This window comes from Somniosus microcephalus, chromosome 12 (assembly GCF_052327205.1).
Source record: "Somniosus microcephalus isolate GS21.2 chromosome 12, FLI_Smic_1.0, whole genome shotgun sequence".
Lineage (NCBI taxonomy): Eukaryota > Metazoa > Chordata > Chondrichthyes > Squaliformes > Somniosidae > Somniosus > Somniosus microcephalus.
Window position 1 is genome coordinate 158,100,549 of NC_140998.1, and position 22,155 is coordinate 158,122,703.

General features: G+C 42.2%; 1 protein-coding gene across 3 annotated transcripts in view; it reads left to right on the plus strand.

Annotated features, from left to right (window-relative positions):
• LOC147109619 (outer kinetochore KNL1 complex subunit KNL1-like) overlaps positions 1–22,155 on the plus strand; it is a 110,529-nt gene that overhangs the window by 83,971 nt on the left and 4,403 nt on the right. For all 3 annotated transcript variants that reach the window (XM_086003695.1, XM_086003696.1, XM_086003697.1), the window contains 6 exons: positions 5,505–5,600; positions 7,011–7,050; positions 12,780–12,860; positions 16,994–17,094; positions 18,579–18,647; positions 20,565–20,674. In XM_086003695.1, coding sequence (XP_085859821.1) covers positions 5,505–5,600; positions 7,011–7,050; positions 12,780–12,860; positions 16,994–17,094; positions 18,579–18,647; positions 20,565–20,674 — 497 coding nt within the window. The remainder of the gene's footprint in view (positions 1–5,504; positions 5,601–7,010; positions 7,051–12,779; positions 12,861–16,993; positions 17,095–18,578; positions 18,648–20,564; positions 20,675–22,155) is intronic.

A 22,155-nucleotide genomic window follows, 5' to 3' on the forward strand; every position in this document is an offset into this window, starting at 1 on the left:
AACTAACCAGAGATCAGGCCATCTTAGACTGGGTATTATGTAACGAGAAAGGATTAATTAGCAATCTTGTTGTAAGAGGCCCCTTGGGTCGGAGCGATCATAATATGATCGAATTCTTCATTAAGATGGAGAATGAAGTAGTTGACTCAGAGACTAGGGTCCTCAATTTAAATAAAGGAAACTATGATGGTCTGAGGAGCGAGTTAGGTAGGATTGATTGGGGAATGGCACTCAAAGGGTTGACAGTGGATAGGCAATGGCAAACATTCAAAGACCAAATGGATGAACTACAGAATTTGTTCATCCCAGTTTGGCATAAAAATAAAACAAAAAAGGTGACCCAACCGTGGCTAACGAGGGAAATTAGGGATAGCATAAGGTCCAAGGAGAGGGCATATAAATTGGCCAGAAAAAGCAATAACCCTGAGGATTGGGAGCAGTTTAGGATTCAACAAAGGAGGATAAAGGGATTAATTAAGAAAGGGAAAATAGAATATGAGAGTAAGCTTGCAGAGAACATAAAAACTGACTGTAAAAGCTTTTATAGATATATGAAGAGAAAAAGATTGGTGAAGTCAAGCGTAGGTCCCTTGCAGTCAGAATCAGGGGAATTTATAATGGGGAACAAAGAAATGGAAGACCAATTAAATATATATTTTGGTTCTGTCTTCACAAAGGAGGACACAAATAACCTCCCAGAGATGCCGGGGAACATAGGGTCTGATGAAAGGGTGGAACTGAAAGAAATCAGTATTTGTAGGGAAATGGTGTTAGGGAAATTGATGGGACTGAAGGCCGATAAATCCCCAGGGCCTGATAATCTACATCCCAGGGTACTTAAGGAAGTGGCCCTAGAAATAGTAGATGCATTGATGGTCATCTTCCAGAACTCGATAGACTCTGGAACGGCACCCATGGATTGGCGGGTAGCTAATGTTACCCCACTATTCAAAAAAGGTGGTAGAGAAAAGGCGGGGAATTATAGACCGGTAAGCTTGACATCGGTAGTGGGGAAAATGCTAGAGTCCATTATAAAAGATGTAATAGCAGAGCACTTGGAAAGCAGTGACTGGATCGGACAAAGTTAACATGGATTTACAAAAGGTAAATCATGCTTGACTAATCTACTGGAATTTTTTGAGGATGTAACTGGTAAAATAGATAAGGGAGAACCAGTGGATGTGGTGTATTTGGACTTTCAGAAGGCTTTCGATAAGGTCCTGCATGAGAGATTAGCGTGCAAAATTAAGGCACATGGGATTGGGGGCAAGGTATTGACTTGGATAGAGAACTGGTTGGCAGACAGAAAGCAGAGTTGGAATAAACGGGTCGTTTTCCGAGTGGCAGGAAGTGACTAGTGGGGTACCGCAAGGATCGGTCCTAGGACCCCAGCTGTTCACAATATATATTAATGATCTGGACGAGGGAATTGGATGTAATATCTCCAAATTTGCAGACGACACAAAGCCTGGGGTGGAGGGTATGCTGTGAGGAGGATGTCGTGAAACTCCAGCGCGATTTGGACAGGTTGGGTGATTGGGTAGAAACATGGCAAATGCACTATAATGTGGATAAATGTGAGGTTATCCACTTTGGTGGCAAAAACAGGAAGGCAGATTATTATTTGAATGGTAATAGTTTGGGAGAAGGGGAAGTGCAAAGAGACCTGGGTGTTCTTGTACACCAGTTGCTGAAGGTAAGCATACAGGTGCAGCAGGCGGTTAAGAAGGCAAATGGTATGTTGGCCTTCGTAGCAAGAGGGTTCGAGTACAAGAACAAGGATGTCTTGCTACAGTTGTACAGGGCCTTGGTGAGACCACACCTTGAGTATTGTGTGCAGTTTTGGTCGCCTTACCTGAGGAAGGACATTCTTGCCATGGAAGGAGTGCAGCGAAGATTCACCAGGCTGATACCTGGGATGGCAGGAATGACGTATGAGGAGAGATTGGGTCGATTGGGCTTATACTCACTGGAGTTTAGAAGATTGAGAGGGGATCTCATCGAAACCTATAAAATTCTGTCAGGCCTGGACAGACTAGATGCAGGAAGGATGTTTCTGATGGCCGGGGAGTCCAGAACCAGGGGTCATAGTCTAAGGATAAGGGGTAAGCCATTTAGGACTGAAATGAGGAGGAATTTCTTCACCCAGAGATGGTGAACCTGTGGAATTCTCTGCCACAGAGGGCGGTAGAGGCCAGTTCATTAAGTATATTCAAGAAAGAGTTGGATATATTTCTTAAGGCTAAAGGGATCAAGGGATATGGGGAGAAGGCAGGGACCGGGTACTGAATTTGGATGATCAGCCATGATCTCATTGAATGGCGGAGCAGGCTCGAAGGGCCGAATGGCCTACTCCTCCTCCAACTTCTATGTATCTATGTAATGTATGAGCATGGATAGAGGATTAGTTAACGGACAAAAAACAGAGAGTAGGGATAAATGGGTCATTTTCAGATGGCAGGCTGTAACTAGTGGGGTGCCGCAAGGATCAGTGATTGGGCCTTGGCTATTTACAATCTTTATTCATGACTTAGATGAAGGGACCGAGTGCAACGTATCCAAGTTTGCTGACATACAAAGCTAGGTGGGAAAGTAAGCTGTGAGAAGTACATAAAGAGCTTGCAAAGGGATATAGACAGGTTAAGTGAGTGGGCAATAAGGTGGCAGATGGAGTGAAATGTGAGGTTATTCACTTTGGTACGAAGAATAGAAAAGCAGAATATTTTTAAAATGGTGATAAACTATTAAATGTTGATGTTCAGAGAGATTTTGGTGTGGTAGTGCAAGAAACACGGAAAGTTAGCATGTAGGTACAGCAAGCACTTAGGAAGGCAAATGGAAAGTTGGCCTTTATTGCTAGAGGGTTGGAGTATAAGAGTAAGGAAGTCTTGCTACAATTGTACAGGGCCTTGGTGAGACCACACCTGGAGTACAGTTCTGGTCTCCTTATCTAAGGAAGGATATACTTGCTTTGGAGACTCACTAGATTGATGCCTGGGATGAGAGGGTTGTCCTATGAGGAGAGATTGAGTAGATTGGGCCTATACTCTATGGAGTTTCAAAAAATGAGGTGTAATCTCATTGAAACATATAAGATTCTGAGGGGGTTTGAGACAATAGATGCTGAGAGATTGTTTCCTCTGGCTGGCGAGTCTATAACTAAGGGTAATAGTCTCAGGATAAGGGGTCGACCATGTAAGACTGATGAGGAATTTATTCACTGAGGGTTGTGAATCTTTGGAATTCTCCGCCCCCAAAGAGCTGTGGAAAGTCAGTCGTTGAGTCTATTAAAGGCTGAGAGAGATAGATTTTTGGACTTTAGCAGAATCAAGGGATATGGGGATCAGGCAGGAAAGTGGAGTTGAGGTCGATGATCAACCATGATCTTATTGAATGGCAGAGCAGGCTTGAGGGGCCATATAGCCTACTCATGCTCCAAATTCTTATGCTCATGTCTTAAGGTCATTGGTTCAAGCCCCACTCCAGGACTTGAGTGCACAATCTAGGCTAACACTTCAGTGCAGTACTGATGGCGTGCTGCATTGTCTGAGGAGCCATCTTTCAAATAAGCTGTTAAACCAAGGCCCCACCTGCTGTTAGGTGGATGTAAAAGACCCCAGGGCACTGTCTTGAGGAGGATACGGGAGCTCTTCTGATGCCCTGGCCAACATTTATTTCCTGTGAAGCTAGGTACCCTCAACACAATGCAGTACTCCAGATGGGTCTGACTAAGGCTCAGAACAACTGAAGCATAACTTCCTTCCCAATGTATTCTAGTCCTGTTGAAGTAAAGGCTGACATTCCATTACCCTTTCTGATTACTTTTTGCACCTATGTACATGGACACCTTAAATCCCTTTTGCTCCTCCACAGTTCCTCTTTTGCCATTTAGAAAATGTTCTGATTGGTCATTCTTGGATCCAAGATGGATGACCTCACACTTCACCACATTGACCTCCATGCCACAAGTTTGCCCGCTCACTTAATCTTGAAACTTCCTGCTCCAATATACACAATTTGGTGTCATCTGCAAATTTGGATATATAACCCTCTGTTCTTTCATGCAAGTATATGGCGAAAAGCTGAGGCCCCACTACAGATCCCTGGGGAACACTACTTGTCACATCCCGCCAATCAGAGTACATTCCCTATCCCTACTTTCTGGTCCTACCTCCAAATTGCAAACCCATGTCACAGATTTAACCCAGAATAATCTCTTGTGCAGACTTTTATGCAATGCCTTCTGGAAGTCCATATAGACAACATCCATAGGCACACCCCTGACCACCAAGTTAGTGACCGAAGTTAGTCCGACACTATCGACTCTTCAAAAATCCACGCTGACTTTCTTTGTTCAGCTCATACTTGTTCAATTGCTCAGCCACTCTGTCCCTAATGATGGACTCCAGTAACTTCCCCACAACTGATGCTAAACTGACACGTCTGTAGTTACCCGTTTTCTCCCTCCCTCCCTAAGTGATCGAGTGGCATTTGCAATTTTCCAATCCAAAGTTACAATTCCCAAATCTAGAGCGCTTTGGAAAATTATGACCAACACATCGACAATTTCCTCACCTATTTTTACTTGGGGTGGAAACTATCCGGTCCTGGAGATTGTCTATCTTGTGTCTCATTATTTTCTCAATTATCATTTTTTTAAAACTTGTATTAAATCCCCTTAACTTATTTTAGGTTCACTTGTACCGCTGGTATTTTGTCCTTTTCCTCCACAATGAAAACTGATGCAAAGCATTCATTTAACAAGTTTGCCATTTCCTTGTTATCCATTATAGTATCTCCTGAATCTGTCTTTAATGAGCCAACATTTCTTCTTGCCACACTCTCTCTTTATATTTATTAAAAAAATTACTGTTAGTTTTGATATTCCTTACAATTTTTGCACCTGTTAGTACTTTCTTTGTATCAATTTGTTGTTTTTATAACTCTCCCTCCCTGATGAATTTCCACTTTTCCTTGCATTTGTGCAAGTCTTTTAGTTTGGTACTGTCTCTTACCTCGTTTGTTGACCAAGGTTGCTTAACTGTACAAGTGGCAAATTTTGCATTTTATGGGGTATGTACTGCTTTTGTGTCTGCAGGTTTACCCATTAACAGTTCAGCCCAGTTTACTGCGGTCAGTTTATTTCTCACCCGTTCAAAGTTTGACTCACTTAAATTTAAAACCTTAGTTTGTGACTCCCTTCTCCCTCTCGAACCTAATATCAAATTCAGTCATATTTTGGTAACCATTCACAAAATGTTTAACCTTTGGATGATGAATAATCGCAATTGAAAAACTTGTTCCAAGACGATGAAGCTCAGCTTTTTCCTGACCCCTGAACATAATCCAGCAAAATGCCCGCCCATTCTCGGAGAGTCCTCTTACTGGCGATTGATGGCTAAATATGTATCTTGAAATATTTCTGCACTTAATATTTATGATATAACTTGCTGTTTCACAATGGGAACTGTGAAAATGAATGATGTGTCTTGCCTTGAATGCAGCAAATTTGGATCATCTGGAAGAGTGCAGTGTGGATGTCATTGATAGCGATGAGAGTCTGACGCAGCTGGAGCAGACTGTGGCCAACAGACACGAGGGTAAGAAACTGCACGGCAAAAGTGGCGGGCCTGAAGGAAGTTTCCCAGAAATCCTCATGGTTAGCTGGTTATCTAAAATAATTACAACATTTGTGTGGGTAGTTCTGATTTTAATATTTGGAAACTGGCATTAAAAACGGAAGTGTGGCGTGGGTACAAATCACAAACACTTCAGGTCTAGCAAGTTTAAACAGACCCTGTAGTAGCAGGAGTTGAAATTGTCTGTTTTGATCACTTGAATTTCATTCTTTTGGGAAGCCAGTCTAACTTGGTTTCAAGCAGCTTTTGGCTAAATTTGTATTTTTAATTTAGTTGTGTGGCAGAGCCACTAAGGGACTCCGATCAAATGTATATAATAGGAACTAGACATTCCTACAGTTGCACTTTTTTTAAACCCAAAATGTTTCTTAATTGGTTGAAATACTCTTAATACTTGTCTGACACAATTGAGTTTTATGCTGTGTGGAGTTGAAGGGGTAATTTTAATCTGACGTGTGTGTGTGTGGCCTTCATCGACCTACAGTTTTTTCCCTTGGGGACTTGGTGGCCAGCTGCACTCTATCACATCTATAACCTGGGTTTGAATGGAGTTGAGACTGATGGAAATTAAGTCTCTTCATTGGTTGAAAGCGATCCACAACAAAATTCATAATTGCTGGTCCACAGCACACAAATAAACTGCTCCTAATGCAGCATTAAATGAGGGCCCTAAGTCAGATGCTGCAAGGATGTGAGGTAGGAAGCAAAAAGTTTACTGATGTAATTGGAGATGCTTTTGAGACTGGATTTAAAGGCATGTTGTTGGGCTAGAGTAGAGGGAGCTGTACCCCCTGCTGTATTGTATCTAGTCTTGGTGTGCTTGATGCTGACAGTGGGTACCCAAAGGAGTTTTATTCCCAAGCATTGGCTTCCTTCACATTTGGGTACAGAAAATGTTTTTCACTTGTTTTAACTGTGTTCAGTGTGAACGTCTTACTCTTGCACAGCTTCTAGAGAAACACGAGTAGTCTTGTGTGTGCAGAGTTGTTTTCAGTTTTTTGTGTTCAGAGTGCATTTTAGTGCTATGTAAACCGCACTCTAATAATCTGTTTGGTCTTGGGCAATTTTAGAACTGTGACTCGGTTAGCTGTTTTCAATCAGGAAAAGTTATCCTTGTGCCTGGATTTGTAAATGATCAGAATGAATGGAAGTTTCACATTTTTATCTAGATTTAGTTGTGCCTTTTTTGTCACTGTCTCTTCCAGATTTATACTCTGGTGGCCATGGACTCTTATTACCACAGTGATAATTTTGGCTTGACAGCCCCCAAGAATAAAAATGCAAAAAACCGGCATGTTAACTTTTACATAACGCAAATGTTATAATTCTCAACACTGCTCTGTATAACTGTGTTGTCCCTTTTTTCTGCAGAGCTGAAGAAGCTTCAGGCAGAACACCGTGACGTGGAAAGGTATTTATTTTTTCATTAACAGTTGTTGATTTGTATTTTCTCTCTCTCTTTTGGTGCAATATGTTGAGCTTCTGTTGTCCCAGCAGAATGTTCCATAGTTCAGTTCTCAGGAACTGACATGAGTGAGGCTATATTTCCCAATGTTTCTATAGCTGAATCTTTAATTATGTCTACACATTTTGTATGTTCAATGTGTATATTTGATCATTTTACGGAGATATAAAGTGACTGATTTTCAACTTCAGATGTAAATCTGTTGTAATTTTCCTTGCACTGTTTTAGGATCCGCTTGAATCTCAAGTGCTAATAGCGCTTAAATTTTCAGTTTAACCTCATCTACATAATTATTCACAATTCTAGGTGCCAATTCCGGTAGGTCTAGGAATGATAGCACTGGTAGGAGAGGAAATTTATGTGTAAGTCATATTTAGAGGATGAGGCAATCGAAGGAGAGTGTAACAAAGAAGGGGACAAAAATTAGAAAGCTTTTGGTGAGCATTATAAGATATCTTAACCCATCAGCAGCCTTTACCAAGGCTGAAGGAGCAGGGAACTAAGTGGCAGGCCAGCATGAAGAGAAAGGGACCCCTAGATGCAGGGATGCATCTGCAGAAAAATGATCGGGTATCCCAGCACCTCGTTTCCTCTTTCTTAAATGCTGAAGTTGAGATGGTGCATGAGATGCTTGCAAGGAAGATTTTTCTTGTGCTACTCCACAGCACCATTCCATAGGTCAGCACTGCAGCATGCCCACAAGAGAATGCAGGCAGGTTCTCGGCCACAACTGACTGTTATTGTCCCTACACATGTACAATAATAAGATCATAAGAAGTAGGAGCAGGAGTAGGCCATACGGCCCCTCGGGCCTGCTCCGCCATTCAATAGGATCACGGCTGATCCGAACCTAGACTCACGTCCACTTCCCTGCCCTCTCCCTGTAACCCCTAATTCCCTTATCTGCTAGGAAACTGTCTATCTCCGTTTTAAATCTATTAAATGTTGCAGCTTCCACAGCTCTCTGGGGTAGCAAATTCCATACATTTACCACCCTCTGAGTAAAGAAGTTTCTCCTCCATCTCAGTTTTGAAAGGGCAGCCCCTTATTCTAAGATTATGCCCCCTAGTTCTAGTCTCACCCATCAGTGGAAACATCCTCACCGCATCCACCCGATCAATCCCCCTCACAATCTTATGTTTTGATAAGATCGCCTCTCATTCTTCTGAACTCCAATGAGTAGAGGGCCAACCTACTCAACCTTTCCTCATACGTCAACCCCCTCATCTCCGGAATCAACCGAGTGAACCTTCTCTGAACCGCTTCGAGAGCAAGAATATCTTTTCTTAAATATGGAAACCAAAACTGCACGCAGTATTCCAGGTGTGGCCTCACCAATACCCTGTATAACTGCAGCAAGACTTCCCTGTTTTTATACTCCATCCCCCTTGCAATAAAAGCCAAGATTCCATTGGCCTTCCTGATCACCTGCTGTACCTGCATACTAACCTTCTGTGTTTCATGCACCAGGACCCCCAGATCCCTTTGTACTGTAGCACTTTGCAGTTTCTCTCCATTTAGATAATAACTTGCTCTGATTTTTTTCTGCCAAAGTGCATAACCTCACACTTTCCAATATTATATTCCATCTGCCAAATCTCTGCCCACTCACTTAGCCTGTCTATGTCCTTTTGCAGGTTTTTATGTCCTCCTCACTCACTGCTTTCCCTCCCATCTTTGTATCGTCGGCAAACTTGGATATGTTGCACTCGGTCCCTTCCTCCAAATCATTAATATAGATTGTAAAGAGTTGGGGTCCCAGCACTGACCCCTGCGGAACACCACTAGTTACTGATTGCCAGCCCGAGAACGAACCATTTATCCCAACTCTTTGTTTTCTGTTAGATAGCCAATCTTCCACCCATGCCAGTATATTACCCCCAATCCCGTGATTTTTTTAAATCTTGATCAGTAATCTTTTGTGTGGCACCTTGTCAAATGCCTTTTGGAAGTCCAAATACACTACATCCACTGGTTCCCCTTTATCCACCCTGTATGTTACGTCCTCAAAGAATTCGAGCAAATTTGTCAAACATGACTTCCCCTTCATAAAACCATGCTAACTCTGTCCTATTAAATTATGTTTATCCAAATGCTCTGTTACTGTTTCCTTAATAATGGACTCCAATATTTTACCAACCACAGATGTTAGGCTAACTGGTCTATAGTTTCCAGCTTTTTGTCTACTTCCCTTCTTAAATAAGGGTGTTATATTAGCAGTTTTCCAATCTGCCGGGACCTTTCCTGAGTCCAGGGAGTTTTGGAAAATAATCACCAATGCATCCACAATCCTTACCGCTACTTCTCTCAAGACCCTAGGATGTAGGCCATCAGGTCCGGGGGATTTATCTGCCTTAAGTCCCATTATTTTACCGAGTACCACCTCCTTAGTGATTTTAATCGTGTTTAGCTCCTCCCCCACCCCCCCCCCCTCCTCCATTGCCCCCTATTTGTCCAGTGTTGGGATATTTTTAGTGTCCTCCACTGTAAAGACTGATATGAAATATTTGTTCAGCGTCTTTGCCATCTCCATGTTTCCCACCACTAGTTTCCCGGTCTCATCCTTTAAGGGACCAATGTTCACTTTAGCCACCCTTTTTCTTTTTATATAGCTGTAGAAACTCTTGCTATCTGTTTTTATATTTTTTGCTAGTTTACTTTCATAATCTATCTTCCCTTTCTTAATTAATCTTTTAGTTGTTCTTTGGGAAGCATTTAAAAGCCAGCAATCTTCTATCCTCCCACTAGATTTGGCTACTTTATATGCCATTGTTTTCAGTCGGATACTATCCTTTATTACTGTACTAAGCCACGGATGGCTGTCTTTTCTTTTACTCCCCTTTTCCCTCAGTGGAATATATTTATCTTGAAAGATGTGAAATATCTCCTTGAATGTAGACCACTGCTCTTGTACCGTCTTGCACTTTAATCTGTTTTCCCAGTCCACTTTAGTCAATTCTACTCTCATACCTTCATAGTCTCCTTTATTTAAGCTCAGTACGCTGGTTTGAGATCCAACTCTCTCGCCCTCAAACTGAATTTGGAATTCAACCATATTATGGTCACTCATTCCAAGGGGATCCTTTACTAGGACATTTTTTTATTAATCCTGTCTCATTACACAGGACCAAATCGAAGATTGCCTGCCCCCTGGTTGGTTCAGTTACATACTGCTCAAGGAACCCGTCCCTAATACACTCTCTGAACTCTTCCTCAAGGCTGCCATGCCCAATTTGATTAGTTCAGTCAATATGAAAGTTAAAATCCCCCATGATTATAGCTGTTCCCTTATTACAAGCCCCAACTATTTCCTGATTTATACTCCAACCAACAGAGTTGCAACTGTTAGGAGGCCTATAGACTATGCCCACGAGTGACTTTTTCCCCTTATTATTCCTTATCTCCCCCCAAACTCTTTCACTACCCTGATCCTTTGACCCAATATCATTTCTGACTATTGCAGTGATTCCATCCTTGATTAACATAGCAACCCCACCTCCCTTTCCTTCCTGTCTATCCTTCCTAATTGTCAAATACCCTTGTATGTTTAGTTCCCAGTCATGATCATCTTGCAGCCATGTTTTCGTAATGGCCACCAGATCATAACCATGTGTAGTTATTTGTACCGTCAACTTGTCTATTTTGTTACGAATGCTGCGTGCATTCAGGTAAAGAACTTTCAAATATGTTTTCTGACAATTTATTCCTGCTTTTACCCCTTTTACTACTTTACCTTTATCATCATACATTCTGTCCCTTCCTGACACGCTCTGGTTTTTAATTCCCCCACTGCTACCTTGCTCTATTGCCTTCTCCGCTGTCATTTTTATTTAGTTTAAAGCCCTCTCTACAGCCCTAGTTATTTGATTCGCCAGGATTCTAGTCCCAGCACTGGCCAAATGAAGTCTGTCCCAACGGAACAGCTCTCTCCTGTCCCAGTACTGATGCCAGTGTCCCAAGAAGCAAAACCCATTTCTCTCACACCAGTCTTTGAGCCACGCATTTAACACTCTAATTTTATTTACCCTAGCCAAATTTGCACGTGGCTCAGGTAGTAATCCAGAGATTATTACCCTTGTGGTTCTGCTTTTTAATTTGGCCCCTAGCTGCTCAAACTCCCTCAGCAGAACCTCTTTCCTTGTCCCATCTATGTCGTTGGTACCAACATGGACCATGACAACTGGATCCTCCCCCTCCCACTCCAAGTTTCTCTCCAGTCCAGAGGAGATGTCCTTAACCCTGGCACCGGGCAGGCAACACAGCCTTTGGGACTCTCGCTCTCGGCTGTAAAGAACCCTATCTATTCCCCTAACGATACTATAGCCTACCACTACAACATTTCTTTTAACTCCCCCCACTTGAATGCTCCCCCGCTCCACGGTGCTGTGGCCAGGTTGCTCATCCTCCCCGCAGTCCCCGTTCCCATCCTCACAGGGAGTAAGAGCCTCTAACCTGTTGGACAAGAGCAAGGGCTGCGGCTCCTCCAACACTACCTCCTGGATCCCCTTACCTGCCTCATTTCTAGTCACACCATCCTGTCCCTGACCACGGACTACATCTGAATTAATTAATCTAATTGGTGTGACTACCTCCTGAAACACAGAGTCCAGGTAACATTCCCCCTCCCTGATGTGTCGCAGTGTCTGAAGCTTGGTCTCAAGCTCATCAACACTGAGCCGGAGTTCCTCTAGCAACAAACACTTATCGCAAATGTAATCACCACGAGCATCAATGGTGTCCACCAGCTCCCACATTTCGCAGTAGTAACACATCACCTGCTCTCCCATTCTGTGTAATTAATTAAATTTATTATTATTTTTAAATACCCTCTGCCCCGATTCTAGATGATGAATATCACACCTCTATTTAATTGAACTTACCAACTTATAAAGGCTTAAAGGGGAAGGAAAAGTACTCACCAACCAGCTAATCACCTACCAGCTTGGCTGTGATGTCACTTTTGAATTCTGACCTCCCCTTGGAATGTTGCCTGTGGAGCCTGTTTAGGCTGCCTCTCCTCGCTGCTGCGGCTCGGCTCGACACCCGCTGCTGCTTCCGGCTGCCTCGACTGGGCCTCGCCGCTCCGCCTCCGCGTTGTCTGCTAATCCGGAGGCTGGCAGGAAAAACAAGGCAGAAACAAAACCGAAACAGCGCCTAACACCCCACTCACCCAAACTCTCAATGGCACTCTCTGCTACTCGCACTCAGTGCTGCATTGTAGTTGTATTTGCATTTGCAGAAGACGACACAGTGCAGCATCTGCCTCTCTGCTGACCCTGAGAAGACAGGTTACTTAGTCATTCCCAGGTAAACTTGCCAGAGATCACAGATATGGTTGGTGGGATCTTGGCTAGTGTAGCCAAAGGGTGACGCTGACTATTGATCACCCTGGCCTGCCTTCTTTCATGTAGCATGACATGTTGACCTAGAAATTAGTCTCGGACGGTATCTATTCGGCCGCCCATTAGATATCCAGCATACTCATGGGCACCCTTCCCTGCCCCATTCTGCATAGGCCAGTGAAGGTGTGCCCACCATGTAAAGGTAGCACTCTTTCACCCGAGCTGCCCAGCAGCCCTCCAACTCAGTTTATCTAATATTTCAGCTAATTTTCATCCTATGTACTTTTCATTTTCCTCGTGTTTTATTTAAACCATATTTTTTTTCTTCCCCAGTCAACACGCCAAAGTTCTTGCTGAAAAAGCGCTACAGGAAAAAGCTGCCAAGTTGTGGCATCTTAAAGAAGAATTCCAGGAGTGAGTATTGAAACACACGCACCTCATTCACTTTTTAGCAGCTGATGTTCATGCAACAGGCTTGAAATGTATTGTGTACACCAAAGGGTGTGGGGCTTGAGGCGGAGAGTTGCAAATCTCTGCTGTGCTGCCAGAGGGCGATGCAGGGTGGCAGTTTCCTCCCTGATAGAAAACCTCCTCTGGCTGTGGGGCAGAGACCTGGAGCAGCTCTTCTCCTTGTCATCTTGGTACAGAAGGGGAGAATCAACTTGCAGAAAGTTTTCAAATGAGGTATGGGGGTCTTTGATTCAATGCCGGAGTTCTGAAGACCGTGCTTAAAGGGAAAGAATCGCTCTAGATCAGTACTGCTGTTACATGTGTAGTCCCCACCACTTAAATTGTTCATGTTTAAAATGGCCAGTCACTTATATCGGCCAGAAAGCAATAATCATTATCTATTTGCATCAATGTCAATTTCAAAGTTGCCAGTTATAGTGTCTTAAGTGCTCCATTCATTTTGGGCAGAAACATCTGTGCTTACTCACTAATTCACACCTCATTATGGTTTCTTTTTCTTTAAATCCGCATCCATAGCCAGTCCTTTCTTCTAGTTTGGCATACTTTGGAGTGTTGCACTCTGATGTTTTTGCCTAATTCACATTCCCGCAGGTTTTACACTACCAGTCGTTGGCACTGAAAAGGCCATAGCTTTTTTTCCTGCAAGAGTCTTTCTAATTTCTGTTCCTCCAGCCTTCATTAGCTTTGTTGCGATGTGGAAAAAATTGTATTGTACAAATGGCAACCCCTGATGTAGTATAATGGCCGGTATAAGCTTCTTGAAAGTTTCTTTTCTTTCTCTCCCTTTCTCCCTGTAAGAAACCGCCTGCATCTCCTTGATTTCCAGCCCCTTCAGTGGGAGCAGGTCAGATGTCAGCAAAAAGCCTTTGCGTCTGCGACAGTGACTGGATATGTCCGGATTAAAAATGGAAATGTCAACTTTGCAAGAAGAACAAACTAACAGATGTGGAAAGAACATGTGAAGCAAAACCAACATCTGTCTTCTTGCAAAGTTAACATTTCCACTTTTTTTTATCACCTTGATTACTTGCATAAGCCCAGTTAATGCAGAAATCACCCTTGGTTCACGACAGGCAAATTCTACACCTTCCTCTGCTGGCACCAGACTTTATTGTCAAAGAGCCAGTCTGGTTGCTCTTTCGTTTTGTTCCTTTGTTTGTAAAATTTGGATTCCTGTTGAATTGATATTTAGTTTATCCTGCGTAAGGTGGAACTTCTGTTCGATATGTGGGAAACATTTAAAGTTCTGGTCCTAAAAGATGTGAATGGGTGGCGTGTTACACTGACACGCCAAGCTAACACTAACCATCCGTGTTATTTAAAAATTTAAAAAAAAAAAGTAAAAATATTTCTGTTGATTTGCAAAAAAAAGTGTAAGATTAATTCTGTGACTAATATCAGATAAAATCAAGAAGCCTTTCAGCCAAACTCTTATAATGAAAGTAAACATGTTATTAATGACAGCAATATAATTATCTCCAAGATTCAAAAAGGATGTGCAGTTTAAACATAACACTCTCCTTAATCCCCACGGTGTGCTCCTTTCAATAGTGATGCCTGTCATGAATCTTACCATCATGTAGAAATGACTCATGAGATGACACTGGGCGGCCAGCTGGTGGCGCCGTCCAAGGAAAGTATAAATACTCGGGCGTGGGCCCAGCTTGCTCAGGACGTTTTTGTAACCAGGAACTGGTGATGTAACTAGAAACTCATGGTTGTGAAACAGTTGATTAAAGCCTTGTTTTATACTCAAACCAAGTGCTTCGTAGTTTTCTTGCGTCAATGCCCTCTTCTGTTTTGTATCAAAAGGCTTTCTCTTTAGAAATGAATACAATGCAGCAATAGTCACTAGTGTCATCTGGCAATGATTCTGTACAAACAGGGAATGGGATCCTCGCGCTAAAACAAATGGCTGTGTTTTCGTCCTATTTGCCGTTCAGTTGGCTGTAGTTCCCAATCACTGGGTTAATTTCACTCACTAACCTGGGATACATGTTGCAGTTTTACAAACAAGGTTATGCTTCATAATTTAAAGGAAAAAAAACCTTTCATGAAAGCGTCTGAGGGATGTATGTACCTATTTAAACAATTAATCTCAGTGCGTCGGATGTTTCAGTCTAGTTTCGATACAGTCCGCACATGTTTTCAGACAACGAAAACGGGGCTTGTAACAGAGATAGAGGAAAATAAATTTTCTTCAGATGTTCTATTGGTGATTGCATTTGCACGAGCGTGCCTGCGAAAAGCAGTGGGGGACTGTACGTCCCATTCTTTGTTTTTGCTAGTACAGGAAACTTTCGATTAACCGGCCCCTAAATAACCGGAAATGTCGGTTAACTGGCAAAATTCAGGAGTAGGTTCAGGTAACTTTTATTTTTTTTACTCCATTTGTTGCTGTGCAAGGGTGTAGCTGCAGCTGTTGCTAAGCTACAGAGACGCTTGCAACTTGTGCTGATTGTTCTGAAGCTGTAACAGGGTTTGTTGCTTTATACGGAGCTCTGAGCTCCGTATCTTTTACTATAGCGTTCGGTTATCCGGAATTGTTGATGAACCGGCACCACGTCGGTCTCGTCCGTGCTGGATAACAAAGTTTCCTGTAGTTATTTGGCAGAAAGGCCCATTCTGTTGTGATCGATCTCGTAAACCACCAAAGATCGATCCCTGGTCTGTGTGGTGTAAGTACTGAAGGAAACCCCTCTTTCCCTGGCAGTATGTCCAGTCTATAGCAGCTCCCAGAAATGGTTGCTAACAGGCATCTGGCAAAGGATATAAATGGAGAACATTTTTGCTAGTTTTCTGCTGGTCATTATTGCAATTGCTGGGAGTTCTCCTAGTAAGAATTATTAATGATGGTACTTACCTGTGGAGTTGCACTCTTTCAAGGTGGCACTTTATTCCACACTAGAATTTTATTATTCATTATAATATGACCGACTGTTATTTACCATAATACAGAATCTGACATGATTCCCTTTCAGACCTGTTAAAATCTGTACAGGAATTATTCTCTTGACCACTGATTCAGTGAAATTATTCCAAGCTGGTGAATTATTTTTGTCCCTGGACTATCTTTTACATTATATAATGGAAGAGACAGAGAATGGGAGGTGGCAGTGAGGTGTTTCCTGAGAGTAGCCCTAGGAGGCATGGTCCGATGGCTGTGAGTAAATGCTCTAAGCTGTGTGGTACTGAGCCATTCAGACGAGGAAAGTCCCAGGTTCAATTCTCAGTCTGTGCTCAGTTAATTGATCTGGACCAGCGCACTAGTGAGGCACTATAATTGTTCTTGCTGCCTTGGCTAAGGAGGGAAAAGTCAGCCAGGAATCACATTCCTGACCACTGGCCAAGAGTATGTTTGTATGGATTTTGGGCAAAAGCAGGATCTGGCTAAGTTCTCCTGTGATGTCGCTCTCTGTCAAAGAGCCTGTTGCCACTCTGCCCAGCATTGCATGTAAAGAATGGATGAGATGTTGGAAGACCAATGGCATCAATGGAACCATACTCTGTCAAAAACTAGGTCAATAGTGGACAAATGGGAAGGAGGAAAGCAAATCATTGATCTGAGGCACAGGGACCTATATATTATATTTATTTTATGGTAGTTACCAAAAGAGGGAATCCATAGTAGTGCAACAGACCACCATCTGCATAGATGGGGGTTAATATATACAGGGAGAAATTGTTGGTACAAAAATTGAATTTTGTAATTATTCTTGCCAAAATGTTCCAATATAGGGGGCTAATTAACCTGGGAAAGAAGAAAATCTGAAAAATATATATGTATTACAGTATTGATCGAAAGATAAACTGGATATTCTTGCACTAATCCGAGTTTCCGTGCAAACATTTCATCACATTTTCTAATGTCTTGGATTTTTTTTACAGCCAGTAACAGGAGACTGCAGAAGACTTTATTTATTTCAAATTTATCTTAAACTGCCTGCAGTCTTGCACATCTGAATGTCTGTTCTCTTATTGCTCCAATACTGCTCCTCTAAAAGGGGTTTATTTAAAACTCGGAATGTTTAATATTTGTTCTCGTAGTCTTATGTTAATGTATTTTCTCTTCTCAGGCTGTTGGAGTGGACATTGTTCCTCTGCCAGGATAATCAGGCTGTTTACAGATTCCTGTACGAGTCCCTGGAGCTCACCTTGAAGTTTGGAGAGCCTGAGTGTAAGCATGTTATTTAATTACACGGAAGTACAAAGATATAAATCCATTAGTCTTTTACCAGTGCAATTGTAATTACAGAGATACAATTTTAACGTAAGCCATTATGATTTAGTGTGTTGGGTATGCTCCTGTGTGACTGTCTGAATTAATTGCCTCAGATTAGTACCACCAGTTGCAGACTTGTAACTACCAGTCCCTCACCCTTGTGTTATGCAAGACTCAACGCTAGTTTGGAAAATCAAGTGCTATAATCGTACTGCAGGTGTGTGTCTCGCAGTTACATCAAGTTACATAGAGTCTACAGCACAGAAAAAAACAGGCCGTTCGGCCTAACTGGTCTATGCTGGCATTGATGCTATACACGAGCCTCCTCCCACCCCTCTTAATCTTAATCTAACCCTATCGGCATATCCTTCTATTTCTTTCTCACTCAAGCTTATCTAGCTTCCCCTTAAATGCATCGTTCAAGTGGACTTGTGTGAAAACTCACATACCAACCATTGTGCTTCACTGAGATCCTACTGACAATACTTGACTCTTGATCCTAAGTGCATAAAGTAGTATAGCTGTACCTTTTGGTTTGTTCTGTTGTCAGCTTAGCTCAGTTGGTAGCAATCTCCCCTACAGGTCAGAAGGTTGTGGGTTTGAGCTTCATGCCAGGACTCCAGTGCAAGGGACTGCTACCTTGTCGGAGGTCCCGTCATTTGGATGAAATGTGAAACCGAGCTCCTATCTGCCTGTTGTCAAATCTGTGTCATGGGAAATAGTAGTGGGCTAAAGAACCTTATTCTTCTGAATCTATCTAATTTCTTCTATTATTTTTATGTTTTAGTAGAGCTAGTCAGAGCAGAGCTTATGTAATCAATCCTCTGTCCAGCGATGGGTCCTCCAGTGATATGAATTAGAGAGCAGTGTACTCCTCTTCATTAATGATTTTACTAATGAGAACATGATCTCACTGAGACTAATCGATACAAAACATTTGTTCTCCCTCCCCCACACCCTGGTTTACTTCAGCCAGCAGTACAAAGCTGTGAACAATAGAGGATTTGAAAATGTCAAAACTGAGATTTCTAATTTTTTGTTCGATAAGGGTTACGGAACACCAGTGGTGAATGGAGTTAAGATACAGATCAGCCAAGGTCTAATTGAATGGCGGAACAGGCTCGAGAGGCTGAATAGCTAACTACTGTTCTTGTGTACCAATTGAGAGTGCGATCTCAGATTTTCCTTCTTACCTGCCCCCCACCGTCTCCAAATGTAATGCCAAGCCACGCTGATGGCTGTACTATCGGGAGTGTAGTCCCACTTCCAGGGGTGCACTTCAAAGGCAAAGGAGAAGATACAATGCAGCCCCGTTGTTTCAATTATAATTTTCAGTGGGTTATTTAATAAAGTTACTATTCTAAACTATTTCTGTTTTTATTTTAAGACCTGTTTTCCCCAAACTACTTTATTGACTTTTGTTTTGTTTTTAAATGCAGGTGCTGGTCTCTCTCCTGGTGAGAAGTGCAGGAGAATCCTTGACATTAAACTTGTATCTGAGTTGGACGGTGAGTTAAAAGATTGTGCAGTTGGACCTTTAAATGAGCATCCCAAAGATTTTCTGCTTTGAATTTCCATAAAATGACCAGTTTAAAACTAAATTTAGTTTGTGCCTTGGCCCCAATCTCCACTTAAAGCAATACCAAGTTTTATTATCCTAGAAAAAATAATCATTAGTTTGCCATGGATGGCTAGTTTGTCCTGGCAACTTGGTGTGGCTTGAGGCAAAAGACTGATGGTTACTGAAAAAACAGGAATGTTCACGGTTAGAATGGAAAGGGATGTGATGCACTGGAATGCTGTCATCAGTTGAAAGTTCTGCTTAAATTGGATATGGCTGCAGGATTAATTGTAGGAATCCAATACAGTTGGTTTTAAAACCAATAATTGAAGTTATTTGGAACTATTATATGTGCTTTTTGATGCAATGGACAGATTTTGCAGTTAAGGAAAGAGAAGGCTGAGGGGTGACCTGATAGATGTCTTAAAGATGATGAAAGGGTTTGATAGGTTGGACGTGAGAAAATGTTTCCACTTGTGGGGGAAGATCAAAACTGGGGGCCATAAATATAAGATCATTAATAAATCCAATAGGGAATTCAGTAGAAACATCTTTACCAAGTGATTGGTGAGAATGTGACACTCGTTACCACAGGGTGCAGTTGAGACGAATAGCATAGATGCATTTAAGGGGAAGCTAGATAAACAGCTGAGGGAGAGAGGAATAGAAGGATATGCTGAGAGGGTTAAACGAGGAGTGGGAGGAGGCTCGTGTGGAGCATAAACATTGTATAGACCAGTTGGTCCAAATGTCCTGTTTCTGTGCTGTACATTATATATAATTAAAACATCAAAGCGCACAGAAACAGCTCATGGATGGCAACCTCCAGCACAAATTCATGTCATACTAGCTGCTCAAGCAATCTTTAAATTATTACAAAGCAGCATTCAGACATTTAGTGGTAACCTGGTTTTGCTTATAACCTGTATACTTCAGGGAAAAAATCTCAACAAGTAAGTTAATTCAATTCATAAATTTTATCAAGTTCTTTGTGCTGTTAATCCTGGTTTGAAAACTAAACCGTGGACCTGAATTTGCGATCGGCGGCTTCCCGCGGGCGGATGCCTCCGATCATCAAATTTTCTAAGCATTTACCTGGTGGTCCAGGAGATACGGAGGCTTGCGATCCTGGGCCTCTCCTGGTAGAAATGCGTAGAGGCCCGCGTATCCCAGGGGCGCATGCGGTTCGCACGCACCCCTGGAATCACGTGGGCCGGCCCAACCAATGAAAGAAGGGAATCCCCATTCATACTTTTGACAGGTTCGTACGTACGGAACTGTCTTAAGTATGAATGGCGATGACTTAAAATACATGAACACATGAAATAATTTTTTTAACATATATAAAATTAATTAGAATGGCATTTAATTAAATATTTTAACCTTTTATTTGGGGGGGTGCAATTATATGTTTTAACGGGGCTAAAAATAAACTTACCTTATTGGACAGGGATCTTAATGTATAAGTGAATGATAACATTTCATTTTTTAAACTCTTATGCTGGTAAAAGCAGGCCTTGCGTCTGCTTTTACCAGGCGTAAGAATTCCACAGCCTTTCAGCAGACGGAAGTTGGACAAATAGCGCAACTCTCCACCCACAGGCCCTTTTCCCGGGGATGCGGAGGAGCTGTCGAAGATTCTTGGCAGATCGCAGGTGCCGGGTTTTAGCGCATGTGCTTTACATGCCTAAACCTGGCACTTGCGCGGCCCCTGCGGGTGTGTGCGCACCTCGTATGCACCCATAGGGGTTGCAAAATATGGCCTTATATTTCCAGTCGGATCTGCATGAAAAGTGTTCCTCTGTATAACGCACTGATTGCTATTCAAAAACACTAATTTTTAGTTTATTGATTTATTTTTCAGAGGAAGAAGCACCTTCACACTCTAAGCTTGTTCATGAGTTGATTATGACGTACTGGAAGAGTCGAGGCAGTTGGCATAGCATAGACCCAAATGAATGGCAGCTCCCTATGGTACGGATACAAGATCTGACTGGAGTGTATTGCACCATCATCCCTTTTATCATTTAATCACTCCTGCCCTATCACATATCTTCCTCTTTGTTCTTTCCTCTTCTGCTCCCACTTCTTTTCCCTGCCTCTGTACTTATAAACTGTTTAATCTCTAACTTCTTCCAGTTCTGATGAAGGGTCATTGACCTGAAACGTTAACTGTTTCTCTCTTCACAGATGCTGCCTGACCTGCTGAGTATCTCCAGCATTTTCAGTTTTTAATTTCAGATTCCAGTATCTGCAGTATTTTGCTTTTTTTGTTCTGTAGTTTATCAGCGGCTTAGTGGCACTGCCATCACTACAGCTTCCTTTTTTGAGGGGGAGGAAGCAAGTAGGTAGAATTCTTTGAAAAAACAGAAAGTGGAGCAATCTGTTACCTGTAACCCCAAAGGGTCAGTAGTTGAAATTGTAGTCTGGTCTGACTTTCATACTTGGCCTCCCCTCATTGGATGTGTTTTACCAGTTCTTGGGCAGAGTTCTTGTCAGAGCACTCTGCTGTTGGTTTGCAATTTATCAGAGGAGAAGGAAAGCCTTTTGCAATCAGCATGTTGGTGTGGAAGTGTACCTGGTGTCAGCTGACCAGGGCAACATGTTGGCAGCTATAGTGAAGTCTGTGACTGAACTGTCCCAACTTTTCAGATGGGGGGAGGGGGTGGGCACAGTGAGAGAGACTGCAGAGAAGGGCCTACGAGAGTACATATGTATTTTGATGAATTGACATGTTTCAGTAGTTTTCAAAAATTTCCACTGGCTGTTTCATATCCAAGAGCGTAAGTTTAATATTCACCAAAAGAACAAAGAGTGGTTAAGAGACTTTTTTCATGCAGAAGGTATTTAGAACCTGGAATACTCTAACAGACAGTGGTAGAAAATGAATCTATAATAATTATCTATAATAATTATCTATAAGGGAGGTAAATAAATAGGTAATGGTTTTTTTTAAGGGTGTGGAGAAAGGACAGCGGAATAGGACAAGTGGATAGCTTTTTCAGACAGTCGGCACAGGCATGATGGGCCAAATGGTCTCCTCCAGTGTTATAACATTGTGATTCAGAAATGTCCCAAACCCTGATATAGCTGTTAATTGCTGAATTTAAACACCGGAACCTTCAACTTGGTTTCTTGGTTAAACAAAAATCTTGTGTTGTAAACAGCAATTTAGGTGTAAAGTGTTCGTAAACCAATTTGATCAAGGACAGATTACCTCTTTCGTAAGTTTCATTTTGGCTAAATTCTAGAAAACCTTAACCAGTAGGACGGAGTCTGAAGTGTGTCTGATTCACCGTATAACATACAGGGTGAAAACTATAATCTGCAGTGTGGCTGTTGGATTACTGATCTGTCTTCAGCTTTCTGTGCTTTAATACAGTTCACAGCCCAGGGCTCCTGAGTTTTTCCAGCCCTGTAAGAGATGAAGCACTCTGGTAGATTGAAAGGCTTGA